The following is a 27,672-nucleotide window of genomic DNA, read 5'->3' on the forward strand; positions in this document are numbered from 1 at the left end:
TGACGCTGGAAAACACACAAGCTCGTCTCGTTCCACTTAAAATCCACCATTGTTTTTTTATTGACATGATCCAATGTTAAGACATACCAGGGATGCCAGGCTTGAAGATCAAGAAAACAAGTCATCCGTTAAAAAACATGACATACATGAAGAAATAAATACTGTGTAGCTATGAACAAAATCAACTCCTGTGATCATAAATTTAAGGCTGAAAGCAGTGCCTCCCCACACACTTTTTTTAGGGAGGAGAGGAACATAAAACACTAAAACCAGTGGTACCAATCAGTAAAAAAAAAAGTCCAACAAGAGACAGGTCTTACCTGCTTTGAGCTAGTCACCATATATTGCACATACGTCAAAGACAGAATAAAAAAATAAAATAAAATAAAGACTAGTGTTGGGGATGAGGGGGGGTTATCGAAAGACGTTTACAAAATTAGTTGTGGATTTTTAAAGAGGCTTTGGGGGGAAAAAAAGGGTAAAATGTTAAGAGTAGCTGTTAGCGTGGATGCTGAAACAAATTAGCTTGAATTGAGTGTCACGTTTTTGTACGCCTGGAATTAAGTTTTAGATTAAAATTGGTCCCATTGCAGGGAAACAAAAATATTCACAGTAAAGAATGAAATGGCCGGTTAACATTAAAATTCAGTATTTTTTCTCTCTCTCCAAATATTATGAACACTAAATCGAAACGCTCGATGGTGCTTTCGAAATACGAGCGGGATGGTTTAACTTAAAAGAAGAAATAAAATAAAACAAACAAAGCAACATTTTTGCAAAACAAAAGGAAATTTAATGGTTTGAAAAGGGAAACAAACAAAAAAGAAAAGTAGAATCATGAACAAAAGGCCATTTGTTTCACTCCAAACTTGAGATGAGCACTTGTTAAAACTTTTGAAACCAAACAAGGAGAACCAAATCCATGAATAAAATTTGTTTTAACCGTGAATGTTTTGCCTACGTTTGGTCCATCACTTTTCCTGTAGAAAGAACAACAACAGTAATAATAATAAAAATAAAAGTAAAACAAAAAAACAACAACCAGACAATCAGTTTTCCTCCAATTTTGATAATTCGAGCAACTGACATGTGGCGGTCAACGAGAACTCAATTTAAAGTGCCTTGCTCTCATAATCCATCTGGATTATTATAATTTAAGGCCTCTATGCCTCCTCATGACAATAATCCAGAACGGTGGGAAGAAGTCCCAGAGCAAAACAAAGCTCCAAACTAGCAAGGGAAGAGGGATTTTTTTTACCTTTCGATTTACAATTACAGTCGTATTTTCCGTTCGCGTGCACACGGCGCCCCCGTGCGTATTGACGTGGCCAAGTTGCCAACGACCTCCGCATGGACACTTGAGTTCCGCGCTCTGTAAAAATGCGAAAAAACCGAACGAGAGCGACGTGGGATGAATTCCGAACAAAAAAAAGCCTTTAGACGAAAGGTGCAGTTTTGAGTGACCGCGTGAAAGTGAACGAGCGAACCGTACTTCTCCGGGCGGCGCCTCTACTTGTGGCCCTTGCTGGTCTTGAAGGACACCTGCAGGGTCTTGTCGCCCAGCCGGTACCCGTTGAGACTGGCGATGGCCATGGCCGCCTCCTCGTAGTTGGTCATGGTGACGAAGCCGAAGCCCTTGCACTTGTTGGTGTTAAAGTCGCGGATCACCTTGACGTTGGTGACGGCGCCGAAGGGGCCGAACATCTGCCACAGGACGCTTTCGTCGGCTTCCTGGCCCAGGTTGTAGATGAAGATGCACCAACCCGAGGCCGCGTTGCCCGCCACGCCGCCCATGCCGCTCATGTGGTCCACGCCCATGGGGGAGAATCTGCGCAAAAATCAAAAACTTTTTGTACCCAAAAATTCCTACACATCAACAAGGGCTGGCTTTAGAGGTGACTGTGTAGTTAGTGCTAAATTAGCCAAAGCACCTTCTCTCTTCATACCTGGAACTGAATAGTAATTAACATACATCAACTCCAGTGATCCTCTTGGCCAATCATCTTAATGCCCAGCTGTTAAATGAACCATATTGCGATCACAGCGCTATCGCTAACTATGCTACGTGTGGGTGTGTCTAGCATGTTTCATGGTTTATCTTCAACCTACACAAGGGACTAAAGATGGAAATTACCCCATGGCAACAATCTTACATATTTATGTTTATCAACATGAACATAAATTTGTTCATTAATATGTGTTATCAAATAAATCAAACTCAAACACAGGTGATCTTGCCGCTTGCCGGTAATTGGGGTGGGCCGAGAACCACCTTGAAGGTACTAAAATGTCAACCCATACCGCAAGAACTCTGCGACCTTCGATAGGATGGACTGCTGGCGACCAAGACTTGGCAAGGAGTGCTTTGCTTAGCATATTTTCTCGCATACCACCTTAAAATTACCTTAAAATTGTTGAATTTTACAATTTCTCACGTATAAGCCGCCCCTGATTCACCATTTTCACCTCCATATTCCTGGTTTTAATAGGGAGCACAAATGTGTTACTTTGAAGGAAAAATCTTAAGAAAAATCATCGCATGTGGTATTTCTGAGATACTTTTACAAATAATTAATATCATTAAAAAAAAAAAAAAAAATCGCTAAGCGAATTTCCGATAATTGAGGGAAGACTGCATTGCAGTGGGAACATTACAAACTAGAGGTCGTTCAGGCCCATAGGAAACTAACGGACTGGGTCAGTAATCTTCCTCTCAGGCGGTCTACCAGTAATACCGAGGCGGTCAAAAATGTCCTTTTTTTAAGCCGACGCCAACACCTGACTAATTATACACTGCGACTTTAGCCACCCACCTGAAGCGTTGCGCCTGGTGGTGCATGGGCCCGGGGAAGCGTCTGGACTGGTTGTGGTAGAGCTGGGAGATAATTTGCGTATTCTTCACCTGGTTGGGGTCGGCCGCGAAGCGCACCGAGATGGGCTCGGTGGCCCCCGGCGGCTTTTGCCCGTTGAGGTTTTTCACCGCCTCCTCGGCCTCGCAGCGCTTATCGAAACGAATGAAGGCTTTGCCGCGGGACATTCCTGCGAGGGCAAAAAGACAAACGGGCCGCTGAGCAAGCGACAAACGGACCATTGAGCGAGCGACGTCCTACCTGTGGACTGGTCTACCAGCACCCGGGAGTTTATGATCCGGCCAAAGCGCGAGAACATTTCCTCTACGTCCTTTTGCATCATGGACCTGGGCAGGCTGCTGATGTACAGGTTGGCGTCTTTGATGGTGTCGGAGCTGGGCCGTGCGTACGACACCTGCGACGGGAGGCAAGGCAGTGCTCAATGAAACGGGACGTTTACCCAGACGGGTGTGCACTCAAATCAAGATTTTTTTTTTGTCCCGCTGCTTTAGAGGGGACATTATCGAAAGTATTAAGAGCTTTTTGGTTGCCCGTAAAGTGAGACAATCAGGTAACTATTCCCTGATCGACCCAGATCTGAAAAAAAGGCTGTTCTTCCACTTCAAGAGAATTCTGGACTGTCTTTGTTTCCTTGGGTATAAAATCAGGCCATATAAATTCACTTCATTACGGCCAATTAGAATTTACAACAGGAATGTGCAAGGTAAGGCCGGATTGGAACCTTGAAAGCAACATTAAAACACAAACGCTGTTGAGCATTTCAAATAAGTGATGGGTTGGAATAATGTTGAAGTCAATGATGATATTGTGTCAAATCTAGCCACGTTCTACTGCTGATTAGCAAATCTTTTAGAACACTCATTTTAATTTGTATAGTGTTCCAACGTTTCGGGAATCCGTTTTGTCAAATTAAAGATGACAATATTCATTGGACAAATGTTGAAAATAGCTAGCAAAATAACTGGCAGAGAATAAGAAATGTGGGCAATCTTTAATAAAACAACATCATCCTTGAATTAATAAACCTCTATTTTGCCACACCCTAAAAACAAAAGTCGCCAAATTACATAATCCAACTTTTTAGTACCGTATTTTCTCGCATATTAGCCGCCTCCACGTATAAGCCGTACCCTTATAATGGCCTTAAAACTGATGAATTTGACAATTTCTCGCGTATAAGCCGCCCCCTGATTCACCGTTTTCACCTCCATATTCATGGTTTTAATAGGGAATACAAATGTTTTACTTTGAAGGGAAAATCTTCAGAAAAATCATTGAACGTGCTATTTCTGAGATACTCTATCAATCGATTGCTGGATTCCGAACGGGTGTTGCCTGCACGTAGACAAATTCAAAAAGGAAGTCACGTGAACAGTACAACCAGGAAGTCTGTCCATAGCGGTCTAGTTTGTCATCCCTAGGTAAAATGGCGGCACCCTGAGCAAGCAAATGAGTTTTTTTTCACGTTTGATGCAAGATATGTTTTTCTTTCTTGAATTTACGGCAAAATAAATGCGGCTAAGCGTTTTATCTATTTATTTAAATGACCATATCAGCCGGGTTATGACGTTTTGTGCACGTCAAGTCTAATTTGTGCGCATATAAGCCGTATCCTCGATTCAGTCATCATTTTTAGCAGCAAATGCGCCGTATATGCTGGGAGAAAATACGTTTGTAGTTTTATCTTTTGACGACAAGCGAGCCGGGGCAAACCCTCTCAACGGCAGGCAACGCGGGTGTGTTACATGACAGTGGTGGCATCGTTTGACAAATGGTGGAACACCTGATATGTGCACGTTACCTTGATAGTTTTGGAATGTAGCCTTAGTCCATTCAGTGAATCGATAGCTCTTTCTGCATCACTAGGGTTAACATAGTTAACAAATCCGTACCCTAAACTGTGGCCTAGAGAAAAAAAACAAACAAAAGAAAACAATAAAATAAAACAAAAAAACGTGATAAGTTAGTGGCTAGTCTAAACAAACAAATAAACAAACAAAATGTTCACAGATCATCCCGGGCCGTTAGAATAAATCAAACTCTGGGGGTGCAGAAACCTAAAAAATAATAAATGAAATTAAAACAAACGAACAAACAAACAAACAAAAAAAAGAATAAAAATCAATTCCTGTAAAAGAACGAGCAGAAACGAGGATTTTTCTATTTCACCACTTCACGTTTTGCCATCGGAAACAAAAGATTGTCCGTTAATTTTCTGTCGTTAGCCGGGCCGCGTTCCGAAAGCCGAGACCCCGCCCCCCCCTGCGTACCTCCGACTTTATCTCGAATCAACTTGGCCGACTCCACCTCGCCGACGCTGCTGAAGAGGTTGCGCAGGTCGTCCTGCGACATGCCCTGCGGCAGGTAGTTGACGATCAGGTTGGTCTTGGCGTCCCCGACGGCCTCGCCCGGCATGTCGAAACCGTTGGACATATCGAATGCCTCCTGCTCCTCATAAGTGGGTGCACAGGAAGAGGGGGGCGGAGTTAGAAGCTGGAATATTGTAATAATCAGCGGTGTTTCGCGACCTTGGAGGTTTTGCGTTGGGAAAAACTCTCCAGTAAACTTAAATGTCAATATACTCTTCTTTTGTTGAGTTGTTACTCGATCCAATATTGGTCATCTAATATCACACATACACACACACGTGGGACAGTTTTACCCATAAAGAGCTATAATTATGCCATTGATATATTGCTGGGTGATTTTTTTTTTGTTCTATTGAGGGATAAGGCTAAACCTGAAAAAAAAACAGGTATACATTCGGGAAGGAATAGGTTTACAGTAATCCCTTGATTATCGCATCTTCACTACCTTGCGATTTTTTTCCACTATAAACTATTTTAAAAATATATACATTTTTAAAGTTCATAAAAATGTGAAAATCCACGTTGAAACTCGTAAGCTACCAGGACTAGTTATAATAGGGGTGACCCTACTTGGCGATTTTTTTATTATCGTTGCCATGTCTGGTCTACATTAAACGCGATATTCGAGGGATTACTGTATAACCGTGCATTCTGGTGGGAAAGAAGCAGGAGGGCAGCAATTTCACGATTAAACCGCTTACACGTGACATGGATGTGCTCATTTTGAAGAATATTTCAGGTTCATGCACTTCACGGCAGCAGGGAGGATATTTTGAGCATTTTTCTCAAAGAGGCATTTTGACAATGCCGTTTTGAGCAGTAGGTTAACAGTCAAAACAACCACATTTTGTACAATGCTAAAAGAGGTGACACTAAGCATTAACGGTTAACAAATAGCAGGTAGCTACACTATAAAGCAACGGCTATTTGAAAACAACACAAAGCAAATAAGATTCACAAGTATGTATGCTTGACCCCCTATCTTAATCACAGTGATAATATTTCAAGACAACGTCGTGACAAGAAATTGAAATGGTAACGTTTCTAGGGCCCAGGACGGAGCGTATCAATGGACCTTTCGCAACAATAACCGTGTCGTAGCAATGATACTCCAAAAAATTAAACAGCGAGGACGGCCTCACTACCGGGGGAACCTCTTCAAAATAAACAAGCACATAGAGGCGTGGCCTAAAGCTAAAAGTCAACCTAACTTGATTTAGTAGAGGCAAGTACATTCATAGAAACAAACCGCTAAATTGTACTGTTATCCAATATAAAAATCCAAAATGTGCTGAACTTCATGTCTTTGTTCGCAGTAACTTTGGCCTTTTGACCTCTATGGATACTAAGTAAACAATAAGTGCCCCGCCCCCTTTTTAAGGATAATTTTGTGAATAAATCATTAACAGACTACGATATCGGTCGGAATCGCGATGATTGGCAGACTGGCAACAGGGCAGAGTTTTACGAAAGGTCCATTCTTTGCTGGGTTTCGCTACTTGTAAGATCCGAGGGAGGTTACGAGGGTGAGGGATGCACTTTACACAACAAAACGTAGTGCCGTCACGTTCATGGTATTGATGTGTTGAAGGATGGTTATTTCAAATTACTTGACAACACAGCTGTGCTTTGTAGTGAGCAAAACAACTTACATCCAAGTACTGAATGTGTCCTCTACGAACTGCCATGAAGACACTTGACTGCTCCAGAAGCTGAACAAGGGGGTGGAATGTAATCACTGTTATCTTAATTATTATTACTATTTTTTTTAAACATAAATGCACGAATGACATGTTAAATTGTCTACGTCGGGTTTAGTGGTTAGCTCGTTCAATTTCATGCATTTCAACTTGGCACGCACTATTTTGTGTGAATGTCGAGCTTTAAGTTGTACCTTTTAAGTAAGTCGTCGCAATGTTTTGGGGGGAAATGCAGCTACGGTTGTTTATTTAGTTTGGAGAAAAAAAATGAAAACGGCGCCAAGGAGCTACCTACTACTAGCATTAGCAGAACCGCTAGTCGTCGCTTCGACAACCTTGAGCGGACTCGACTGAACGTAGGAAAACACCCAAACACAACTTTTAACACGATTTTGACGATTCACAAAGTCGTTCGACGTAACAAACGACGGCTTCATTACGCGAGTTGCTCGCTATTTCCTTCCGCCCGTAGTGAAAATTCCACCAGACTGCCACAAGGCCTCAAAGCCGGACGTTAGCTTTAGCCATGTTAGCCGTAGCACTTGTAGGCCGCGACGGCCACCCCGACCGAAAAACGAAAAATACAGACCACAAACACACCACGGCACATGAGCGAATTCCTCAGAACCTTACCAGCTTTTCAACAGGGGCGGTGGGCCTTGCCTTTTTTATTATTTAGTTAGCCCAAGCGAGTTTTCGTTCCACTGGACGCCGAACTACGTCTCCTCTCCTCCGGCCGGGCTCTTCTTTTTCGGGGCGTCATGGGCAGGGTTGCCAGGTGGGAACGACAGTTTCCAGCCCCCTCAGAGCGTAAAGCCATCCCAATTCGATTAAAAGAAATGACAATATTCTGTTCAAAATAAATCGTTTCACTTTTACAACGCAATCTATATTTTGCTATTCGTTGAATTGTACCTCTAAAACTGAAAAGGCATGCTGTTCACAGCAAATGAGTGGGGAAAAAACATTTTCGTTGGTGGTAGTTTGCATGGATGTATTTGCATAAATTGTATATTTTGAAAAACAAACAGCCAAACAAAGGAAACAGAGCGCTAACACGCTTTTGAATAGACTAAAAAAATGCTAACTATTCTTATACAGATGGTTGAATTCAGCACCACTCTGGTTTCAACTATAAATTTTTGACATATATTTACATTCCTTAAAAAACACAATCATGTCTAATGAGATTTTTTTGCCAGGTGGACTAGAAGAAAATTAATTGGCTTGTGTACAAATTGTTGAGGTTTTAAACATGGCGTTTTGAGGAACACCGTTTAAGGAAGGCACCAAGGTGAGACAACAAGGTCTTCGGATTTTTGGGGGTGATCTTAGGGAAGGGGATGAAATTTTCTTTTTTTTTCTTCAGCGATTGCTCCTCATGGCCTCCTTGGCAGCCAGGATGAGAGGAGTCAGGCTGGACAGAGGCTTGGCCAACTTCAGGAAGGGATGCTGCAAACAAGACACATTATGTCCTCAATTTTCTGGTCCAAAGTCACACACCTTAACCACTAGGCCACCTGGTCACATATAGGAAATATCTTCTTGAGCTATCTAGAATTAAATCATCTGTACCTGTAAGAGTTCTCGGCCCGAGCCTCGTTTCTCCACGTCCATCTCCAAGCAACGTGTCAGGAAGGATCTGAAAATCGGGGAGAGCTTCTCTGGATTCTGCAGCTCGGGGGTGCCGTTGGTGGCGATTAAATACAGTGCCTACAAGATAAACAACAGGGGTGTCAAAGTCAGTTTGGTTGATTTTGCCCCCCGGGGGTCTGGGGTGTGGTCCACTAGGCTCACCCTGAGCGGGTTCTCGTTGAGATAGGGGGGCTCTCCTTCAACCATCTCGATGGCCATAATGCCCAGAGACCAAATGTCCACTTTGGGACCGTAGGCCTTTCTGGTGACCACTTCCGGTGCCATCCAGTAGGGGGTTCCCACCATGGTACTGCGTTTGCTCTGCTCCGGCGTGATCTGAGCGCAGAAGCCGAAGTCGGCTGGAAAGGTGGACACACACACACACAAAACACACAGAATTAACATTATATGACTCAATGGCTGACATTGACGGCGGTGGACGTCCAATCGAGGCACGAAATTGTGAAATTCCACCATTTTTAGGCAATTTTAAGGGTGCGGCTTATACGCAGACGCGGCTAATATGCGAGAAAATATGGTAATACCTCCAAAAAATGACTGAAAAGCAAAAGTCCGATAAAAATTTGAACAATATATCAAGTTACGAGTACACCGAGGTCAACAATAGCAGTTTTAGCACTGATTTAACGGATATAACGAGATTATTTTGGAAAAAAAATGTTTTTGGGGCGTCATTAGTAAGATAGCCGCGTTTTCTGGACTTACTAAGTTTGACCGAGCCGTCCATTCCCAGCAGTACGTTATCACTTTTGATGTCTCGATGGATGACCTGATTGGCGTGAAGAAACTCCAGAGCTTGCAAGACCTGAAAACCAGAGAAACCACTATTAGAATCTCTTATTTCTCTTTTTGTGTCCTCTTTTTGATTAAAAAAAATGCTAATTAATATGTGGCTTTGTAATAAATTGCTCATGACGAATCCCATTTCAATTGCGCAGTAGAAAATATTTGGCCGGCATATTTTCCAGCGGTCATCGCGGCTTAAAACGTGGGAGCGCAACCCGAATAAAAGCGGCGTGGCTCACCTCCCTGCAGACGGCGGCGATCTGGGCCTCGTCCATGCACGTCTCCGTCACCACGTCGGTGAGGGATCCGCCGGCCAGGTACTCCATCACCACAAAGAGTTCTTCGCCCACCAGGAAACTACGAGGCAAAACGGACATGTGACTTTCAAAATAAAAGCTCACCCTCTCCCTTCAAGTGTTTTTTCTGGGACCTGTCGACAAAGTTGACAATATTGGGATTCTTCATCTCCTTCATGACCAGGATTTCATTGATGATGAGTTCTTTCTTGGGCTGCTTCTGCAAGTTGATCTGCTTGATGGCCACCTGCGCGTTCAAACCGTTACGTAAATATAGAGCTAGGACAAAAATTGTAAGCACGGTAAAATTTAAAAAAATCAGTCGATTTTGATAATTATCATGACATCTATGACATCATTTTTGTTTCAAACTTCTGTGAATTAATAAATAAATTACTTTCCTCCTTATCAAATGATGAAAAGTTAAAGAATAAAACCTGCAGGTATTTTGACAGGCGTCTTTATTTGTATAAATTTGCCTTCAAACTTAAAGTTGCTGTGCAATGTGAAATAAATAAAACGATCAACTTGGTTTGGAACTAGCGTTCATCTCGCAACAGCGCCCCCATTATCGTTGGTGGTCGGCTGGTGTAATTGCAGTTTAAAATTATGGATTTGTATTTAATATTTTTAGAGACAAAAATTATTTCACAATAATTATCGTTATCGTTTTATCCCCCAGCTCTAAGTACATATACTCATTTTCCGAACAAGGGTCGCGGGGGGTGCTGGAGTCGATCCCAGGTAACCAAGGAGACAAACTACCACTCGCTGCTCGGGGCAATTTGGCATCCAATTAGCTTTGCATGCATGTTTTGGGGATGTTATAGGACACCAGAGTACCCAGAGAAGAAAGCAAGCCCGACAGGAGGATGAAAACTCAGTGAGCACCTACCTGGGATCGAACCCTGGACCCCAGAACGGCGAGGTCGACGGGATAACCACCCAGTTAAGTATACACAAAAGGGAAAAAACTTTTATTACCAAAATAAATTGGAATATAAATATATATATATATATATATACATATATTTATATATATATATAAATATATAAATATATATATAAATATATATATAAATATAAATATATATATATAAATATATATATATTTATATTTATATTTATATTTATACTTATACTTATATTTATATTTATACTTATACTTATATTTATATTTATATTTATATTTATATTTATATTTATATTTATATATATATATATATATATATATATATATATATATATATATATATATATATATATATATATATATATATATATATATATATATATATATATATATATATATATATATAGTCTTTTTTTTCCACACTGAACTATCATGTTAAATAGGGCTTTTGGTGATTGGCTGCCAGCCCTCCCAAGTAAAATGGTTTCAAGCGGGGGTGGGCAAAGCTGTCGTGGAGGGCCGCCGTGGGTTCCGATTTTTGTCCCAAGTTTTGAGCGAGCGAGCCAGCACGGCCAGTTTGAGAGCAACGGGGGATGGGCTGAAACGCAAAGCACCTGAGTGCAATCCACTAATTGCACTGGTCACATACCAGTTTGGTGAAAGTGTCCGCATTATGAGTTGCAATGAAAACCCGCACCCACTCAGTAAAATACTTTGGCCACCACTGCTTTAAAGAAAAACTTTAAAGAACATACCTCCTGCCCTGTGGCAACATCTATCGCAGTGTAAACGGTTCCAGATGCCCTAAAAGTGTGAAAAAATAATATGTTATATTGCACCAACAGCAACACACTAAGCTCCGCCCCTGACTGAAGCTCCTCAACTCTAACGCAGGAGTTTGATTGGCGGGTACCCATGGTTTGAGCGCCATGGATAAAAAAAATCATGTCCTCACCCTTGCCCGATCTTCTCATATCGAGTGTATTTCTTCTTGGGATCTCCGATACTGACGATGGTTCCTGAAACGCAAAATTGGAAGACGGTCAGCGTGTTGGTTTTCTACGTGGTCTAATGGCAAAGCCGAGCGAGCGGGTGGGTGCTCTTACTCAGCTTCTCCATGATCTCCTCGTCCGTCATCTTGCCTCCTTTTTTCTTCTGTCTGTCGGCGTTTTTCGAGGCGGCGTCGCCTTCCGGAGGCGGGAGGGGGTCGATCACCGATCGCGTGTACACCTGCCGACAACCATGTCCACGACCACCATTAAAATGCTCTTTTAGAAGCAACCGCCATTGCACCGCCATTGCAAGCCACACCGGTTTTATAACAAAATGATGTTCATTCATTTTCGGATCCGCTTATCCTCCCGAGGCTCGCGGGGGGTGCTGGAGCCTATCCCAGCCCACGACAAGAAATGAGTGGCCAGCCGATCGCAGGGCACGACAAGACAAACAACCAATCGCACTTGTGGCTAGGGACAATTTAGCCTCTGATTGGCCTAGCTTGCCTGTTTTAAGGATGTGGGAGGAAACCGGAGTACCCTGAGAAAACCCACGTAGGCAACATGAAATCTCCAGACATTGAGGACCCACCCGAGATCGAACCCTCGACCCCAGACCTGCGAGGCCGACGCACACACTCACTCATAACTAGGGAATACTTGGCATCCAATTAGCCTAGCATGCATGTTTTAGGGATTTGGGAGGAAACTGGACTACCCATGGAAAACCCACAAAGGCAACATGCAATTTCCAGACCTTGAGGACCCACCCGAGATCGAACCCTCGACCCTAGATCTGCGAGGCCGACACAAACACTCACTCATAGCTAGGGAATACTTAGCTAGGGAATACTTAGCATCCAATTAGCCTAGCATGCATGTTTTGGGGGTTGTGGGAGGAAACCAGAGTACCCGGGGAAAACCCACAAAGGCAACATGCAATCTCCAGACACCAGGAGCATTTTGGCCAACGCGCTAACCATTCAATCCACAGAAAATATATCTATTCTTTATTTTTAGCAAGAACGAGAGTCACTTTTATTGAATTTGGAGTCCTCCATTTCCCAACAACTCACCGACTTAGTATGCTCCGGCCTGGGCGCCACCACGGGCGGCGGCGCGTCGTCATCGTCGTCGTCGTCGCCGTCTTTGACGCCCGACGAGGCGGCCGTCGTGCCCTTCTTACCCTTGGGAAAAGGAACGTTGAGAAGAAGAAGAAGCGAGCGCCGGCAGGGGGACCACTCACCGACGACGAGTCTTTATCTGAACGTGGGAAGGAGGAGGAGCCAAATGAAGGAAACTTTTCGCTCGCTTCCAAAATGCGACAAAAAAAGGCGACCAGACTGACCTGAAGCCGAGAAGCTCAGGTACTTCTGCTTCCCGCTGGTGGAGTCGTAGAACTTGAGGATGTCCAGGACCGCCTGCGGATTCTGCTTTTGCTCCGATTTGCTGATGTTGGACGTTTGGAGGAGGCGGGCCCATTGCTCCGGCATCCCCTATTGGACGCAGATTGGGAACGCGGGTTGAATAAGATTTGCAAATCTACAGTAATCCCTCGAATATCGCGGTTAATGTAGACCAAACATGGCCGCGATCATTGAAAAATTGCAAAGTAGGGTCACCCCTATAATAACTTTTTAAACTTTTTAAATTATTTTTTCCTAGTAGCAAGAGTAGCTTCCGCTTACGAGTTTCAGCGTGGATTTTCACATTTTTACGAACTTTAAAAATATATATTATAATTTTTTTTATAATTAATAGCAGAAAAAAATGCAAAGAAGTGAATTTGCGATAAGTGAAGTCACAATAATCGAGGGAAGATTGTATTCCGTTGTTATTTGAGGCTAACACCAGGAATCCGTGTTGCTAGCATATTAGCTAACACAGGGGTGTCAAACGTGTGGCTCGCGGGCCGGAAGTGGCTCGCTAGAGGATCCAATGAGTTATAAAGGAACCTTGAAATGCCACAAAACCAACAGAAAGACACCTTAAAACCGTATGTTAGCGCAACTTTTTGGAAGCACTTTTGCAATATCGAAAGAATCAGATAGATAACCCGTGTAAGCCCCGCCCCCACGCCGTTCCTTACAGTGAACTCTCCAGTGACGGCGTCAAATCCCACGTGGATGGTGTGTTCGAAATCCGACGGGGAGGAAATCTCCGGCCTGTCCTTATCCCGGTCCTTCTTCCGTCCTCCTGCAAAGCAAATTTGGACACGTGAACCGCGTTCATAAGTTTTGAGACGCTCGACCGTTCATCCGAGCGACAAGGCGTCCCAAAACTTTTGACCAGGGCGTCCCCCAACTCCACACCTTTCTCCGAGGCGAACATGGAGATGATCTTGTTTCTGGACTTGCGCTCCTCCGGCACGGACGGGAGAGGCCGTGAGCTGTGATTGGTCGCCTGGGGGTCCTTGGCTCCGCCTCCTTGGCTACTCATCCTGACAGGGGGAGCGGGGGGCTTGTCCTCGCACGATCCGCTGTCGCACATCTACACGCGCTTGGACCTGAGGACGGAAACACGCAAGTGGATTGCCATTGACTGAGATAGACGTCCAATTGGAGGGTTGGACAGCGAATGAACTGCTTGACCTCCTGGTCCAAAAAAAAGTCCTTAACTTAGCATCATGTGTCATTCCAGCGAACCGTGTCCAAAATTTGGAATCATTCCAATGGCAGTCATTCGTCGATTCAACAGCCAATCAAAACGCAGTGTTGCACCACATGACCTCGTGTCCAGGCTTCATTCTACGGCGTATGCTAATCACTAAATATCGAATATGCTATTTTTTGGGGTGCTGTGATGATTTTGAACGCTAAACCTAGCGAAAAATAATCAGCAAGGCTATTACCGACAACTCGCATTGACTCGGGAAGTTTTTCGTGTCGCTACACGTCTTCGACCACAACAACAAAAAGCACTTTCCTCAACAGAAAATCCCTTTCTACCTGCTTCGTGATTCGCTTAAATTAAGAAACTCAAAAATCCATCATTTCCCACAGAGATCCTGAACATCTCACTGACCCAAAATGGACGCCCTTAAGACCCATCCCCATATTGATCATGACCTTGTCCTCAAAACCCATCGCTCACCTTCTAATGCCTCTTCTGTGGTGTACAGAAGAGCCCCAAGAAGAGCGTCACCCCCACAATCCTCTGCCTTCACCGCGTCCACGTAGCTTCTGCTAACCGTGTCGCCGTGCGCACTCAAGCACCCTCCTTTGACACTGTCTGCGGGGCAGGTCTGAGCTGGCTGTCTCATTCCACAGTGGCTCTACACTCAACATGTGTATTCTTGCCTGGGCCTAGAAGGAATTACGTACCCCCGAGGCATGCACACTTTTTGTGTGTTTTTAAAGATTTTTTGGCCACAGGTGTCAGCTTGCAAAGTAGCGCATTATCTGGACTATAAGACGCCGTTTCCTAATTGTTTGGGTGGGTGACTAAAATTCAGGCGCAAGTTTTTGTCTTTTTTCCACTTTGCCAGCAGCTATGGGACGTTCAAGGGTGCCTCAGTCAAAATGTTTTGACGTCAGGCCCCGTCAATGGCAAATAAACGTGTTCGATCTTCCCAGTTGAAGTGAATTGGACGTTTATTGTATTCAATGGCATGCAATGAGTACTGTATTTTCTCGCATATAAGCCGCATTTGTAACAAAAAATGATGACTGAATCGAGGGTAGGGCGCAATACGTTGCTGTACTGTTTTTTTGCCAGTAGATGTCGACAAATTAACATTTTCTATTTGTTGGTTATTTTGTTTTGCAGTAAAAAAAAACTGTTCTGGATGAATTACTAACTTCCTTATGATATTGACCCTAATGATGTGCTTACAGTATCTCTAAAATATCACGGGCGATCATTTTTCTGAAGATTTTCCCTTCAAAGTAACACATTTATACTCCCTATTAAAATCGTGAATATGGAGGTGGAAATTGTGAATCAGGGGGCGGCTTATAGGCGAGAAATAGTAAAAAATCATCGATTTTAAGGCAATTTTAATGATGTAGCGTGCACGCGGGGGCAGCTTATATGCGAGAAAATATGGTAATATACAATAGCTTTACCAGTTTGCATTTCTGGTTCAAAAAATAGAATAATAATTTTAAAAAATGGTCTTTGTCCAAAATCTAAAGATCTCCAATTAACCCTCCCCTACATCACTTTACACACAAAGGCAAGTAATTGGACAATTTCTCCAAGAGAAAACCCCGAGCTGTTTACAGGAAGTGGCCGTCAGAGTCTCTTTTGTTGGGCTTCTAAAAAAGGGAAATGGTGCGGAGGACTTCCCGTAAGGAACGCTGACGCCTGTACGCTTGCGTCCAACTCAGACTGGAAGACAAACACACCTCACGCGACTTTGCCCCGGTTGTGAGTCAAGTGTAAACACGCCGCCAGGTCGCACACCTCAACATCCTGAAAGCAGCGTTATCGAATGTACGGTCCGCGGGGCGGAAGTGGCCCGCCGGGCGTCGTTCTGTCTGACGGGCATTTTGTAGCTCATTCACACTGTATGTACATAATTAAATGCTTTCATTTTTTGACAGTCAGTTGTGTGACTACTGCACTTTGCTCAATTTCCTATCAGGAAACACCTTTTTATTACTCATTTTCTTACATCTTCAGAATACAAAATACAAGGCATAATGCAATTGTGATTATATGCTCTTTTGACTTATGATTATGCAGCATTAATGTTACTTTGGGACGGTGGGAAATCGAACCCACAACCTCAGGGTTGGGGAAACAACTTATAAACAACTTATCTACCACTGATCCACACACCCAATCCAGCCGCCCACGTAGACAATATATATGAACATTTTAAACCAAAAAAGTATGTTTTGCAAAAGCAGATTTCTTTTGAAAGATGTAATTTGAGCAACGTTGCAACCCTATTCATTTTGTTTGCCAATCAGACTTTTTCTAACGGGTTTTAGTTGAAAGCTAGCATAGTGGGGACTAGAAAATAAGTTTAAAAACAATGACGTTGTTGCACTCTTCCAATTGGAATCCATCAAAATAAAGTCATTTGACCGCAAACGCACCATAGAACGTCTAACAGACAGTAAAATACGTAATGAAGTTTGACGATACTCGTATTTTCACGATCTCGGTTTAGGTCTTGCATCAGTCTTTACGGTCGATGATCTGGACTCCTACAAGTTTTGGTCTTGGTTTTGGTAGGTTTTATCAAGATCATGTGCACCTAAGCGTTTTGCAAAGAGAAAAATAACCACGCGGAACTCACCGGTTAGCTGTCAACCACAAATAAAATAAAAAAATAACGGGATGTACTTGAATCAATCTCCTCAGACTCCGCCCGTTTTCTTCACCCCGAGTTCCGAAAAGGAACCTTCAAAATTAAGGCAACGTCTTAACGTTTAAAAAAATATATCGAACTTCTCCTGTTCTTCAAACCGGAGGAGGAATTAGTTACGTGGAAAGGAAGTGTAATTTTGTGAAAATTTCGACTCGGGACTTCCGCCGAAAAGTCGGAAGAGCGCGAAAACACACGGAAGTTTAACGGCATTTAAACGACGTCACACATGACCGTCTCCGTCCTCGACAAACAGGTGGAAATACTTAATTAAATACAATAAAACATTCACTACCTCGTACAATAATGTTTTATATTTTGAAAAAAAATGTTTTTACTTTTAATACTAAATGTATTAAAAGCGTGAGGTTTCAAAAAAAAGTTTATCGCCTCACTCGACGTCGGGAAAGAACGACACTTTTCTCGAGAAATCGGTGAAAATATTCGAATAAGTACAATGAGTCGTTAATAAGTCGTTAAATATATGTATTTGTGTATATGGACGTTATTTGTACTCAACGCTAATGAGCGTTATTACATTTATGACACTGCCGGGCGAAAAAGTCGGCTCCGCTTTGAAGTGACGTCGCGCCCGCAAACGCGACATTAAAAGAGCCGCCGTCATTTTCGACGTATATGAGCCTTTTGGGGGGAATAAAAGTCGGCTGTCAGCTAGGGGCGACACTAAAGTTGGGAAAGTGTTCATGACAAACATAGCGAAGGCTTGTCGCCAGCTTAGTCAGACTGGCTGTGAAACAAGGCCGCGTATCAAACCGGCGTGCCAAGGTATTGCGCCACCCCGCCGCCGACCGCAAAACCACAAATATCCGTTAGGTTAGTTCGGACTTGAACACTTTTGTCTCTCCTCTCCGAGTTGGAAGTCCACTCGCCTTCATTCCTCCCATACCCCTTCCTCCTACACTGACTCATTTTTATGTGTAAACATGTGTGCAGGTGGAATGAATTTCCGTAGGAGCTGGTTCGGGTGGGACAGGTACAGGGCGGCGGAACTCTTCACCGACCGGACGGACCAGAACAACAGTCGCTCCCAGGCCATCATGTCCGCCGGCTCCGAGGAGCTGGACGCCGGCGGCGTCGTGCTGTTGGGCCAGATTCAGGGCACCGTAGTGGGCCTCAGATATTACAGTGGGGTGGTGAGGATCCCCGACAACCCACTGTTCAGTCTATATTTCCACTCAAGACCACGAAATGAAACCCAACACTTCAAATAATGTTACCACAATACCCCAGTTTGACTTCTACACGACAGTTACCCTCATATACGTGAACATAGATTGAGTCAGAGGCAATCCTGACTAATTTTGCCCCCCCCTCATACACACACACTCAACCCTCAATGTACAAACACAAGACTATATTGTTTATGTCTATCAAATACATGCTTAAATTTAACAGGTCTTTCGAGTATACTCTCATTTTAGCAAAAAAATCATTTTGACCCCAAAGAAGTGTATCATTCTGCCAACATATGAACACCAATGTAAAATTCACAAACCCTGAGCCATAAAAATGGAATACATTAGTCATATTTAAATATTAGAACTAATTCACCTCATTTGAATTCAATGATTATACTGTAGTTGTGTACTCAAACAGGAAAATACTCTTAATCATAGCGTTAATTTTGTATATCCACTAACATACAGGCAATTGAATAAAATAAAATGCCACAAAGTATTTAAGAATAGAAAATCAAGTATGAAATTCACACTTTAATTCACCATCTTTATGTTCTGACTATGCAGGTGAACCAAGGAGAAACGGTGGTCCTGCTTCGAGAGCCCCAAAATCCGTTTGACAGCAATTCCGTCATGGTCTCCAACGTCTACGGCACCCAAATCGGCCATATCAAGAGGGAGCTTGCTGCGGCCATGTCACACGTCATGGACAACAAGCTGGCTAAAGTGGACGGGTACGCTATCAAAAATGCTTCTGTTGCCCACAGAAGTTAGAACAAATATTTGTACCAGTATCAGTGAATGGGCTTGAGGATTTTCTCTCATTTCTCCTCCAGAGTGGTGCATTCTGGGACGAAGAACAAATATTCCATACCGGTGATTTTGTCGTTTTGGGGGAAGAACGAAAACAAAGGCGTGGTCACTCAGTTTTTGGCACACCATGGCTTTAAACTTAACACAGGTGGAGTTAATTGCACTAACTGTATTTTCCCGACTGTAAGTCGCACATTTATAATTATCAGAAAAAAAAACAATATTAAAAGATGCCTATTTATCCTGTTCTCCATTTTAATATTGGTACTTTAACATAGCTTCGTTCTTGGTTTCTGATAATCTAAAAAAAATCCCCATCCCAAAAATTACATTCTTTGCCTGGTGTGATTTATAATCTGGAAAATACAGTACTTTTAGGGGCTGTATAATGGATTACTTAATGTATATTAACTAGAATTCTTTGTGTGCTTTCACTCAGGGGCCAGTCAGAAGTTGTACAACACTGGGGTGGCATCCAAAAAAAGACGGGTCACCATTCCACTCACGGTAGGGTTGTAAATCTTTTTAGTAAAAATTGTGTTGGTGTGAAGTAGCTGGAGTGGCACATTTAAATTAAATCAAATTAAAGTACTAATGTATGAATGTGTTAGTTAATGTCATTATTTGCATATTTATATTTTTCAATCCTCAGTTTTCAACATTCATATATTTTTTTTAATTTTTATCCATTTGATTTTTGTATTTCAATTTTTGTGGATTTCATTATGCTATAATTTTGTTTCTTATTTTATTTCATGCTGCACAAAGGAGGAAAAGTAGTAAACTACAAAATACAAATCTGGGAAAAATTAAATGACTCCATAAAATGGAAAAAAATACTAATTAAAATTTATTTAATGGAAAAGTAAATAAGATTTAGAACATACAGTTGTACCTCTCTCTACTTACGAAATTAGTTGCTTCCAGAACTTTTTTCGTAACTTGAATATTTCGTAAGTAGTTCAGTACTTTATATGTAAATTCTGTCATTCGTTCCACGGTCATCAAAAAATGACCAACTCAACCCTTTAAAAAAGATCAGTGTCCCAATTTTGTATGATAGATATGAGAAACAGACAAAAATGGAAGAAAATTACAAGAAAAATATTTATCAATGAATACCTAGAAGCATTCGTAAGTAGAGGTACGACTTTATTTGAAAAAAATAAAACAGTTCATGTTACTAAATTCAAATGAATCAAAAAATACTGAAATGTTGGCCCTCTTCCTCCTGAACATTCTTATTTTTGTCTTTGATGGTCTCTTTCAGCTAAAGAATGCCTTTGACAACTTATTTGAAGGCCTGCTGGAGAGTAAAGATGGAGAAAAGGAAGCAGCTGATGTACGGCCTCGTGCGATTGGTCCCATCGTCGTGATGGCTGCTTTTTCCCCCCCGCAGAACATAATCAAAATCTTCCTTTATTTCCGTAGTCCGTGGTCACCCCTTTAATGCCACACCAGCGGCAGGCATTGACGTGGATGTGCGCCCGTGAGAACAAGTCCGAGCTGCCGCCCTTCTGGGAAAAACATGGAGATCTCTACTACAACAGCCTGACATGCTTCTGGGTCAAGGAAGCACCCGAAAGGGTCCTCGGTGGGATTCTGGCAGACGACATGGGACTGGTGAGTGCCCGCGGGATTTTTGAGCAGGACTTCATATATGTAAAATTGACAAGAATAGTTTTTAATCACCGAACGATTAGTCGATATGGTCATCAGTTTTTTTAAATTAATAGCTAAGCGGCCTGGAACTCTTTTTAAAATTATTTTTTCTAAATTTAGATATTTTTTAACTTGGTAAAAAACTGTAAAATTGCACCTTGACTTGCAAGGGGTGGAATTCATAGCGAAAACTAGCATGTTGAAAAGACGGACATTTTACAGTGTTATTTTGAATTATGAGTGTCTCGTCTTGAGTTAAAAAAAGAAAAAAAGAAAAAAATGGCCACTTTTTACCAGGTCAGTTATTGGTCAGTTTAGTTTGTTTGGTTTTGCCAGCCAAATTTGGACTTAAAATTGAGTAAAAAGTTGACAGCAAACTTTGAAAAGAAACAAAATAGTAGTGAAACATTTTACGAACACGTGAGCTCCATTAAAACTCCAAAACTGGCAGATATGAAAATTGCAGCTAATGTTAGAATTTTTCTTCTTCTCAAAACTAGAACAAATTTAGAAAAATTACTGTAAACTATGCAGGTAGCGTATACATTTTACAGCCATGAGAGTTATATGCTATTTTTCCGGCAGGGCAAAACACTGACGACCATCGCACTGATCCTCAGCAACTTCCGCGACGGAAAGCCGCTGCCCGTCTTCGACCGCGTAAGCTTTGCGCTAAACATTGAAACCCTGGTGTGCGAGAGCCATGTTCCATCTCATGTTTTGTTCATTTGCAGGACGAGTCCTGCGCACCTCTGAAAGGTATAAAACACTCCAAAGGTTGCACGGAAGAGCATCTTAACCAACGTTGTTTTTGGCTTTGTAGGCGAAGGCGCCGGACCGAGCGGCGCGGCGGCTCACCGTCTGCTGTCAGCACAGTATGTTTGACAGACATTTTTCACTACATGATTAATAACGTCAATGCTATGAATTTCAGAGCGTGCCTTACTATAAACTGCAGGTTTCTATTTAACCCCACCCCAAAAAAACGTGGCGGCAAGTACTCAGAAGAAAAAATATAATCCCCTCAACATTGACTTCTTAGCTTGCGTTAAAATCTCCATTATCAATATGGGGCTAACAAATGTCTTTCAAAAATAGCTAGCCGAGTGCTAGCATAGCTGCTTCATCATAGCGCAATGTGGCTGTCCAATCTTTGTCAAAATACACATCCCGGGCGGTCCACTTTTACTTCACTAAACAAAAATTTGGCCCACCGCTGTAATTCATATCTTGAGGCTAAATAGTTTTCTGTAATCTAAATTTGTTGTACATGTTCCAGGACCCAAGAATCTAACGTCATGGACACGGCAAAGCTGTCAAACAAATGTAAGAAGCTGAATGTATTCCTCTTGATCTTGTTTGTCGCCTAGCTTTTAACACTTTGTTTTACAGTTTCAGGCAGAAGAAATACAAGAGCCACCAAGCGAAAACACGGTAAGCACAGCGAAGGATTATTAGCGCCGAAATAGTCGCGTCTAATGTTCTACTTTTCAGCAGAGGCAATGCAGTTCCTGGAAGATGCCGACTTTGGCTCGGGGATACGCGGACCTCCGCCTTCCAATTCGGTCAAGAGGAAGAAGAAAAAGAAGGCCGTTTCCTCCATGGGTAAGATGTTCCAGCTACTTAGACGGCTCTCAAGCATTGAACTTAGTTATATCTGCTTGGAGTGAATTTATGGATTTATTTGGTTGTACTCAAAATCTACCGTGCATGTTTTATTTGAACTCGCAGCCGTCGACAACTACGCCGACGAGGCCCCCGTCGAGACTTTATCGGCAGGCGCGACTCTCATCGTGTGCCCGGTCTCCGTGCTCAGCAATTGGCTGGTAGGTGCCGTTGTCGCCGGGGGCAACGGGGTACTCTAGCGGTCGTTGACGGGAAGGCGGCGATTGTGTTCTCAGGACCAGTTCGAGGAGCACGTGCGAGCAGACGTAAAGCTCAAAGTGTACATGTACCACGGCCCCGACCGCAACAGGAACACGGTTTTCCTCTCGTCTCAGGATGTGGTGCTCACCACCTATAACGTGCTTTCCGCGGACTTTGCCGTGAGTGCGAATGGGATCCTTTTCGACGTCATGGTTTTATCTCGAACCGGCTGTGGTAGGTCTAATGGTTTCTTGTTTGTAGTCTTAACGGTAGTGTGTCTCTTTTCAGAATAAGAGTAGGAGTCCTCTTCATGAGATCAACTGGTTAAGGGTGGTGCTGGACGAAGGTCACGTGGTCCGTAACCCCAACACGCAGATGAGCAAGTCCGTGCTAGAACTCAGAGCGGAACGACGTTGGATTCTGTCTGGTATAAAGAGGCACACTCATTCGTTTGTTATTTTTATGTATTTAATTAACCTAGAGAATGGCCAAAACAAATTTCAAAATTTCAAAAATGTTGAATGTTTGATAACATCTAAAGTGCAAAACATCAGTTGTAAATTTGATCTTTTCTCCCTATTTGTGCCGAAAGCCCCCAAATATGCAAAGAAACATTCTCAGGAAATAATCTACTGAACAAATGGTGGCTAGATTTTCTTTTTAACAAAAAATTCAAAAATAATTCTTTTTTGGGCGGGGACGGGAGACACGAAAAATTGCGTATTTGCACACTATCTGCTCATAAACTGCTTTTTAGCAAAAATATGCGGAACCTATTTGAAAAGCACCAAAGGTATCTTTGATTGTTCTGAAGTCCAGCTCTAATGCATGCAAATCTGTTTTTTCAGCTGTTCTTTGCCGAGTATTCTTTGACTTGCTAGACACGCCAACCCAATCTGGATTATTGCACCTTGGCGGAGGTCTGCTCGCCACCGAGCGCCGCCATCACCCGCCGCCGTCACCTGCCGCGGCCCGGCGCTCCGACTCACGGCCTTTTGTCGTTGTCCCCATCCAGGCACGCCCGTCCAGAATAGCGTCAAGGACCTGTGGATGCTGCTAGCCTTCCTGCGCCTCAAGCCATTGGACGTCAGGGAGTGGTGGAATCGGGCCATCCAAGGGCCTGTGATGCAAGGAGACAAAACCGGGCTAAAGTAAGGCGTCTTTATTCGTTTATTACGGAAGCAATTACCGTATTTTCTCGCATATTTGTCGCTAAAAAATCATGACTGAATCGAGGGTACGGCTTATATGCGCACAAATTAGACATGACATCCACGAAAATGCAAGGTGACAAAGACCAAACGCCATAATGCGGCCGATACAGTCATTTATTAAAAAATAGAGAAAAGATAAACAGACAAAACGCTAAACAAAATTAATTTTGTTGTCTATGAATGAAATTCAAGAAGAAGAAAAAAGGTATCTTGCATAAAATGTTAAAAAACTCACTTATGCCTGCCATTGCCGCCATCTTACCTCAGGGTGACTTCCTTTTTTGAATTTAACTTCCTTATGATATTGACCCAAAGTCCAGATGAAATTGTCCTCCCTTGTTTTCCAGGAACCTCCAGACATTGGTCGATTGTATCACGCTGCGGCGCGCAAAGGACAGCGAGTTGGACGGACGCCCGTTGGTCACGCTGCCCGAGAAGAGCGTCTGCGTGGAGCAGGTGGAGTTGAGCGCCGTGGAGCGCGAGGAGTACGAGCAGGCGCGCAACGAAGGGAGACGGACCATAAGCAGGTTTGTTTGGCCAGTCATCTACTTCAACGGCGAACTTTTAAAGAGGATTTCATAGCAGTAAATGAGTCAGTCTAGAAAATAGGACTCTTGGTGTTCATTCATTCATTTTCTGAACCGCTTATCCTCACAAGGGGGGTGCCGGAGTCTATCCCAGGTAACTACGGTCACCAGGTGGGGGACATGTTGAATGGGTAGCCAGCCAATTGCAGTGCACAAAGAGACAGAACAAATTTTAGCTAGGGACTATTTAGCATCTGATTAGCCTGGGATGTGGGCGGAAACTGGAGTACATGGATAAACCCATGCAAGCCCGGGGAGAAGATGCAATCTTCACACAGTGAGGACCGAACTGGGATCAAACCCGCGACCCCACAGCTGGGGTCAACGCGCTAGCTAGTGGCCCGCCAAGCCACTTTGATATTAGTAATCCTTTTTTTTCTCGACATGTTGATGAGCTGTTTTGAGCAATCTGTTGTCGTAAATAGTTTCAAACTTGAAAAAAATATATGCATTTTTTTGTTTTTGGATTAGATATGTTGCCGAAGGCACAGTTTTGAGAAATTACGCCGACGTCTTGGCTATCTTGATGAGGCTGCGACAGCACTGCTGTCATCCTGACCTGCTGGCCAACACCGCTGTGGATGCAGGTATGCAGAAAAATACCATTGGTAGACAAAATGTTGGCTTTTCAGGAGGGAAAAGTAGTGCCATATTTCAAGTTATATCAGTTTATCTCAACTCATGGAAAAAAAGTTTAGCTACTTTCTTTTTGGGGGCTAGAATTATGTTATGACAGAAGAAATAGTGTACAATTTGGCTCAAGTCAAACGTGGAATTTTTTAGAGGATATTTGCAACTTTTTTTCCAAATCGTCAACTATTTAGAATGACAGCTTGCCCTAGAACAAGCAAATAAAAATCCCAACTTGGATTTCTCCGGGTTTCAGTCCACTCAGGCGCGGCGAACACGCCGACGGAGCTTCGTGAGCGCCTGGTGGAGAAACTGCGCGTGGTCCTGGCCAGCGGCTCCGACGAGGAGTGCTCGGTGTGCCTGCACTCGGTCCGCATGCCCGTCATCACGCACTGCGCCCATGTCTACTGTCGGCCCTGCATCGCGCAGGTCATCGGCACCGAGCAGGCAAGCACCGTTACGCGCCAAACTGTACAGGCTCGCCGTGAAAACGGATTGACAATGCGCCGTTTTGCGTCCGCAGGAGAGCGCGCGTTGCCCTTTGTGTCGGAGTGACATCAAAATCGGCGAGCTGGTGGAGTTCCCGCAGGAGGAAGCGGGAGAAGAGAGGCAAGGAAGGACTCCCGGGAAGTGGAGGACCAGCTCTAAGGTAGAGAAAGAACTGAAGGATTGGCTTAACTAGCCAAAAGGTCATCATTTCCTTATTGCGCTAGTTTCTGTAAGAAGTTGACCTTTTCGAAACGTTTTGGGGAATGGAATTCTGTCTAGACAAGGTTGAAAAGTCCATATTTTAATTATTATTATTGTTAGTTATTAAATTTATCTTCTCCCATTTGGGGAGGGGCTGTATTATTTTGTCCTACTTAAAATAAGAGTTCCATTTTATGCAAATGTTACAAAAATCTAAAAATTTAAAAGGGTGAATAATAATTGCTAAAGTGGGAGAGAATCCTAAAGTTTTTTTAGATTAAAAAAAATATATATTTTACTTAGAGGAAAAACATTATATGCACAAAAAAAGAAAGATGTATCTTTAAGTCATTTGTTTTTCAGGTTAAAAAGACAAAATGTATTTCTTAAAATGTTTACTATTTTTTAATTTATTTAAAAAAATAAAACAGGAAATATTTGGTTTAATTTTTTGGAAAATGCCTTTTGATTTAAAAAATAAAATCAAAATCATTGTTTTTTCTTTTTAAAAAATGTTATGTTGCGGGCCTCACAAATTGACGCAGCGGACCGAATCTGACCCCCCGGCCACCTCTTGTTCACCTGTGTCCTAAACTAGCGCTCTTTTTTTTAAATGTATTTATTTTGTAGATCCAAGCACTGATTAACAAGCTACAACGTCTGCAGTGGGAGGACGGCAGCGCCAAGTGTCTGGTGGTCTCGCAATTCACTCGCTTCCTCACCATCTTGGAAAAGCCGCTCAGGTGAGGCCCGTCAGCCCAAAAAGGATGGCGCCCATCGCCACCACGAGCCTGACTTTATCCACGTGTGCTTTAGAGAGCACGGCTTTAGGTTCGTGCGCCTGGACGGCACCATGAGTCAAAAGAAGCGCACCCAAGTCATTCAAGAGTTCCAGAGCGCCGCCCACTACAGCCCAACCATCATGCTGCTCTCGCTCAAAGCCGGTGGGGTCGGTCTCAACCTCACGGCCGCGTCCCACGTCTTCCTCATGGACCCGGTCGGTATCCTCGCCATTCAAAACATGCCGTCGGGAGAGCAAAATGTCCATTTTAAAACGAGCATTTTACAGCAAGTTTGATGACATCTTATTAGAAAATAAAATGACTAATCTTGTCTTTTTAGGCATGGAACCCAGCCACAGAGGAACAGTGCATCGACCGTTGTCACCGCCTCGGTCAGAAGCGAAAAGTCTTTGTCACCAAGGTAAGAAATATGTCATGGTTTATCTAAAGGTGGAAATTAGCTGGCAGCTGCAATCTCATGTATGTTCATTAACATGAATATAAATATCTTATGAAATAAATCCAATTCAAAATACAAGCAACTCAAAATGATTTGTCAATGTTATCTTTTATGCTAAATGTCTAAATGAGTATTTACTATTTTTGCTATTAAAAAGCTCAAATATTGGATTTTGCCACATTTTTATGTCTAAAAATCTTTTGAATATCGGCTATCATTCGTCGATAAATTTTAGCAGCTGATTTGGCAGATATAAGTAGTCAGCGGCCACTAGATGTCCTCACTCTTTTGTTAGTGAATTCTGTTCAATAATACTGTTTAGTGAAAGCTCACATTTGAACTGAAGAATTAAAATGTAGATAAACACCCAAGACCTGATTTCATTTAGTTCCCCCTCCAGAAAATTGAAATCTATTAAATTAGGGTTTGCACGTACATTTTTCCCTTCCTTAATCCATTTCCAAGGTAAAAATAAATATGTAATAACTAAAATAAAATAATATTAACACTGCATTAATGGGGGAAAAAACATTTTCAAAAATTGGCCCTATTGAAAAGCCATTCGTTTTTATCCCGCAGTTCATCGTGAAAGACTCTGTAGAGGAGAACATGGTGAAGATCCAGAAGAAGAAACAGGACCTGGTGAAGGCGGCCTTGGGCTCTGACCACAAGATATCCCGCGTCAACGACATCAAGGCTCTCATGGAATTATAGAACGTGAACAAAAATGGCCTGCTCGCTATAATCCCCCTTTTTAAACTCCAGATATATTTGCTGCTCTCTCCCCATTCAATCATGTTCCAACCCACTGTTGAATATTTCACATCTTGTTTATCCAGCAAATAAAAAAAAACATTTCCCAAC

At 42.8% G+C, this 27,672-nt stretch overlaps 3 protein-coding genes and 1 long non-coding RNA gene across 13 annotated transcripts; 2 read left to right on the plus strand and 2 right to left on the minus strand.

The window, feature by feature from the left end:
- Window positions 1-36: 36 nt before the first annotated feature.
- On the minus strand, window positions 37-7,739 carry elavl1a (ELAV like RNA binding protein 1a). Of its 7 annotated transcripts, none has more exons than XM_077620593.1 (7): window positions 7,573-7,738; window positions 6,892-6,951; window positions 5,141-5,315; window positions 4,672-4,775; window positions 3,111-3,264; window positions 2,814-3,039; window positions 37-1,828 (listed from the first exon to the last, which is right to left on the minus strand). In XM_077620593.1, the coding sequence occupies exons 2-7, from the start codon at window positions 6,925-6,927 to the stop codon at window positions 1,510-1,512; spliced, it is 1,014 nt and encodes a 337-aa protein (XP_077476719.1). In that variant the 5' UTR covers window positions 6,928-6,951; window positions 7,573-7,738; the 3' UTR covers window positions 37-1,509. The 7 variants fall into 7 exon arrangements, with proteins under 7 accessions (XP_077476719.1, XP_077476718.1, XP_077476717.1 ...); XM_077620592.1 differs by having other exon boundaries at window positions 5,141-5,318; XM_077620591.1 differs by having other exon boundaries at window positions 5,141-5,321.
- On the plus strand, window positions 6,776-10,096 carry LOC144089596 (uncharacterized). Its single transcript, XR_013305112.1, has 3 exons — window positions 6,776-6,970; window positions 8,142-8,233; window positions 8,309-10,096. It is a non-coding gene; the product is annotated as an uncharacterized LOC144089596 (long non-coding RNA).
- On the minus strand, window positions 7,917-17,053 carry LOC144089587 (serine/threonine-protein kinase PAK 2-like). Its single transcript, XM_077620588.1, has 15 exons — window positions 16,837-17,053; window positions 13,898-14,091; window positions 13,675-13,781; window positions 12,934-13,081; window positions 12,832-12,848; window positions 12,662-12,772; window positions 11,697-11,820; window positions 11,546-11,609; window positions 11,346-11,394; window positions 9,812-9,924; window positions 9,621-9,738; window positions 9,301-9,400; window positions 8,737-8,933; window positions 8,515-8,652; window positions 7,917-8,391 (listed from the first exon to the last, which is right to left on the minus strand). The coding sequence occupies exons 2-15, from the start codon at window positions 14,073-14,075 to the stop codon at window positions 8,305-8,307; spliced, it is 1,551 nt and encodes a 516-aa protein (XP_077476714.1). The 5' UTR covers window positions 14,076-14,091; window positions 16,837-17,053; the 3' UTR covers window positions 7,917-8,304.
- On the plus strand, window positions 17,036-27,671 carry hltf (helicase-like transcription factor). Of its 4 annotated transcripts, none has more exons than XM_077620586.1 (26): window positions 17,036-17,161; window positions 17,860-18,059; window positions 18,672-18,838; window positions 18,941-19,065; window positions 19,357-19,424; window positions 20,188-20,259; window positions 20,349-20,540; window positions 21,165-21,239; window positions 21,314-21,338; window positions 21,403-21,454; window positions 21,859-21,905; window positions 21,972-22,013; window positions 22,074-22,184; window positions 22,311-22,405; window positions 22,481-22,624; window positions 22,734-22,872; window positions 23,294-23,365; window positions 23,461-23,596; window positions 24,007-24,186; window positions 24,718-24,833; window positions 25,133-25,323; window positions 25,400-25,525; window positions 26,197-26,309; window positions 26,383-26,563; window positions 26,689-26,769; window positions 27,388-27,671. In XM_077620586.1, exons 2-26 carry the CDS (start codon window positions 17,865-17,867, stop codon window positions 27,520-27,522), a joined length of 2,880 nt encoding a protein of 959 aa, XP_077476712.1. In that variant the 5' UTR covers window positions 17,036-17,161; window positions 17,860-17,864; the 3' UTR covers window positions 27,523-27,671. The 4 variants fall into 4 exon arrangements, with proteins under 4 accessions (XP_077476712.1, XP_077476710.1, XP_077476709.1 ...); XM_077620584.1 differs by lacking the exon at window positions 17,036-17,161 and adding an exon at window positions 17,318-17,739 and having other exon boundaries at window positions 22,077-22,184; XM_077620583.1 differs by lacking the exon at window positions 17,036-17,161 and adding an exon at window positions 17,319-17,739.
- Window position 27,672: the final 1 nt, after the last annotated feature.

Source organism: Stigmatopora argus, chromosome 15 (assembly GCF_051989625.1).
Source record: "Stigmatopora argus isolate UIUO_Sarg chromosome 15, RoL_Sarg_1.0, whole genome shotgun sequence".
Taxonomy (NCBI): domain Eukaryota; kingdom Metazoa; phylum Chordata; class Actinopteri; order Syngnathiformes; family Syngnathidae; genus Stigmatopora; species Stigmatopora argus.

Coding starts and splice junctions, on each gene's coding strand:
- elavl1a (XM_077620591.1), bottom strand. CDS start 6,927: ATGGCAGTTCGTAGAGGACACATTCAGTACTTGGAT. Junction 5,322..6,891: donor GACACATTCAGTACTTGGAT/GTAAGTTGTTTT, acceptor CCCACTTATGAG/GAGCAGGAGGCATTCGATAT. Junction 4,776..5,140: donor GATTCGAGATAAAGTCGGAG/GTACGCAGGGGG, acceptor TTTTTTCTCTAG/GCCACAGTTTAGGGTACGGA.
- LOC144089587 (XM_077620588.1), bottom strand. CDS start 14,075: ATGTGCGACAGCGGATCGTGCGAGGACAAGCCCCCCGCTCCCCCTGTC. Junction 13,782..13,897: donor CATGTTCGCCTCGGAGAAAG/GTGTGGAGTTGG, acceptor TTTGCTTTGCAG/GAGGACGGAAGAAGGACCGG. Junction 9,925..11,345: donor ATGTTGCCACAGGGCAGGAG/GTATGTTCTTTA, acceptor TTGAACGCGCAG/GTGGCCATCAAGCAGATCAA.
- hltf (XM_077620583.1), top strand. CDS start 17,610: ATGACAAACATAGCGAAGGCTTGTCGCCAGCTTAGTCAGACTGGCTGT. Junction 25,526..26,196: donor AGTGGAGGACCAGCTCTAAG/GTAGAGAAAGAA, acceptor TTTATTTTGTAG/ATCCAAGCACTGATTAACAA. Junction 26,310..26,382: donor ATCTTGGAAAAGCCGCTCAG/GTGAGGCCCGTC, acceptor CGTGTGCTTTAG/AGAGCACGGCTTTAGGTTCG.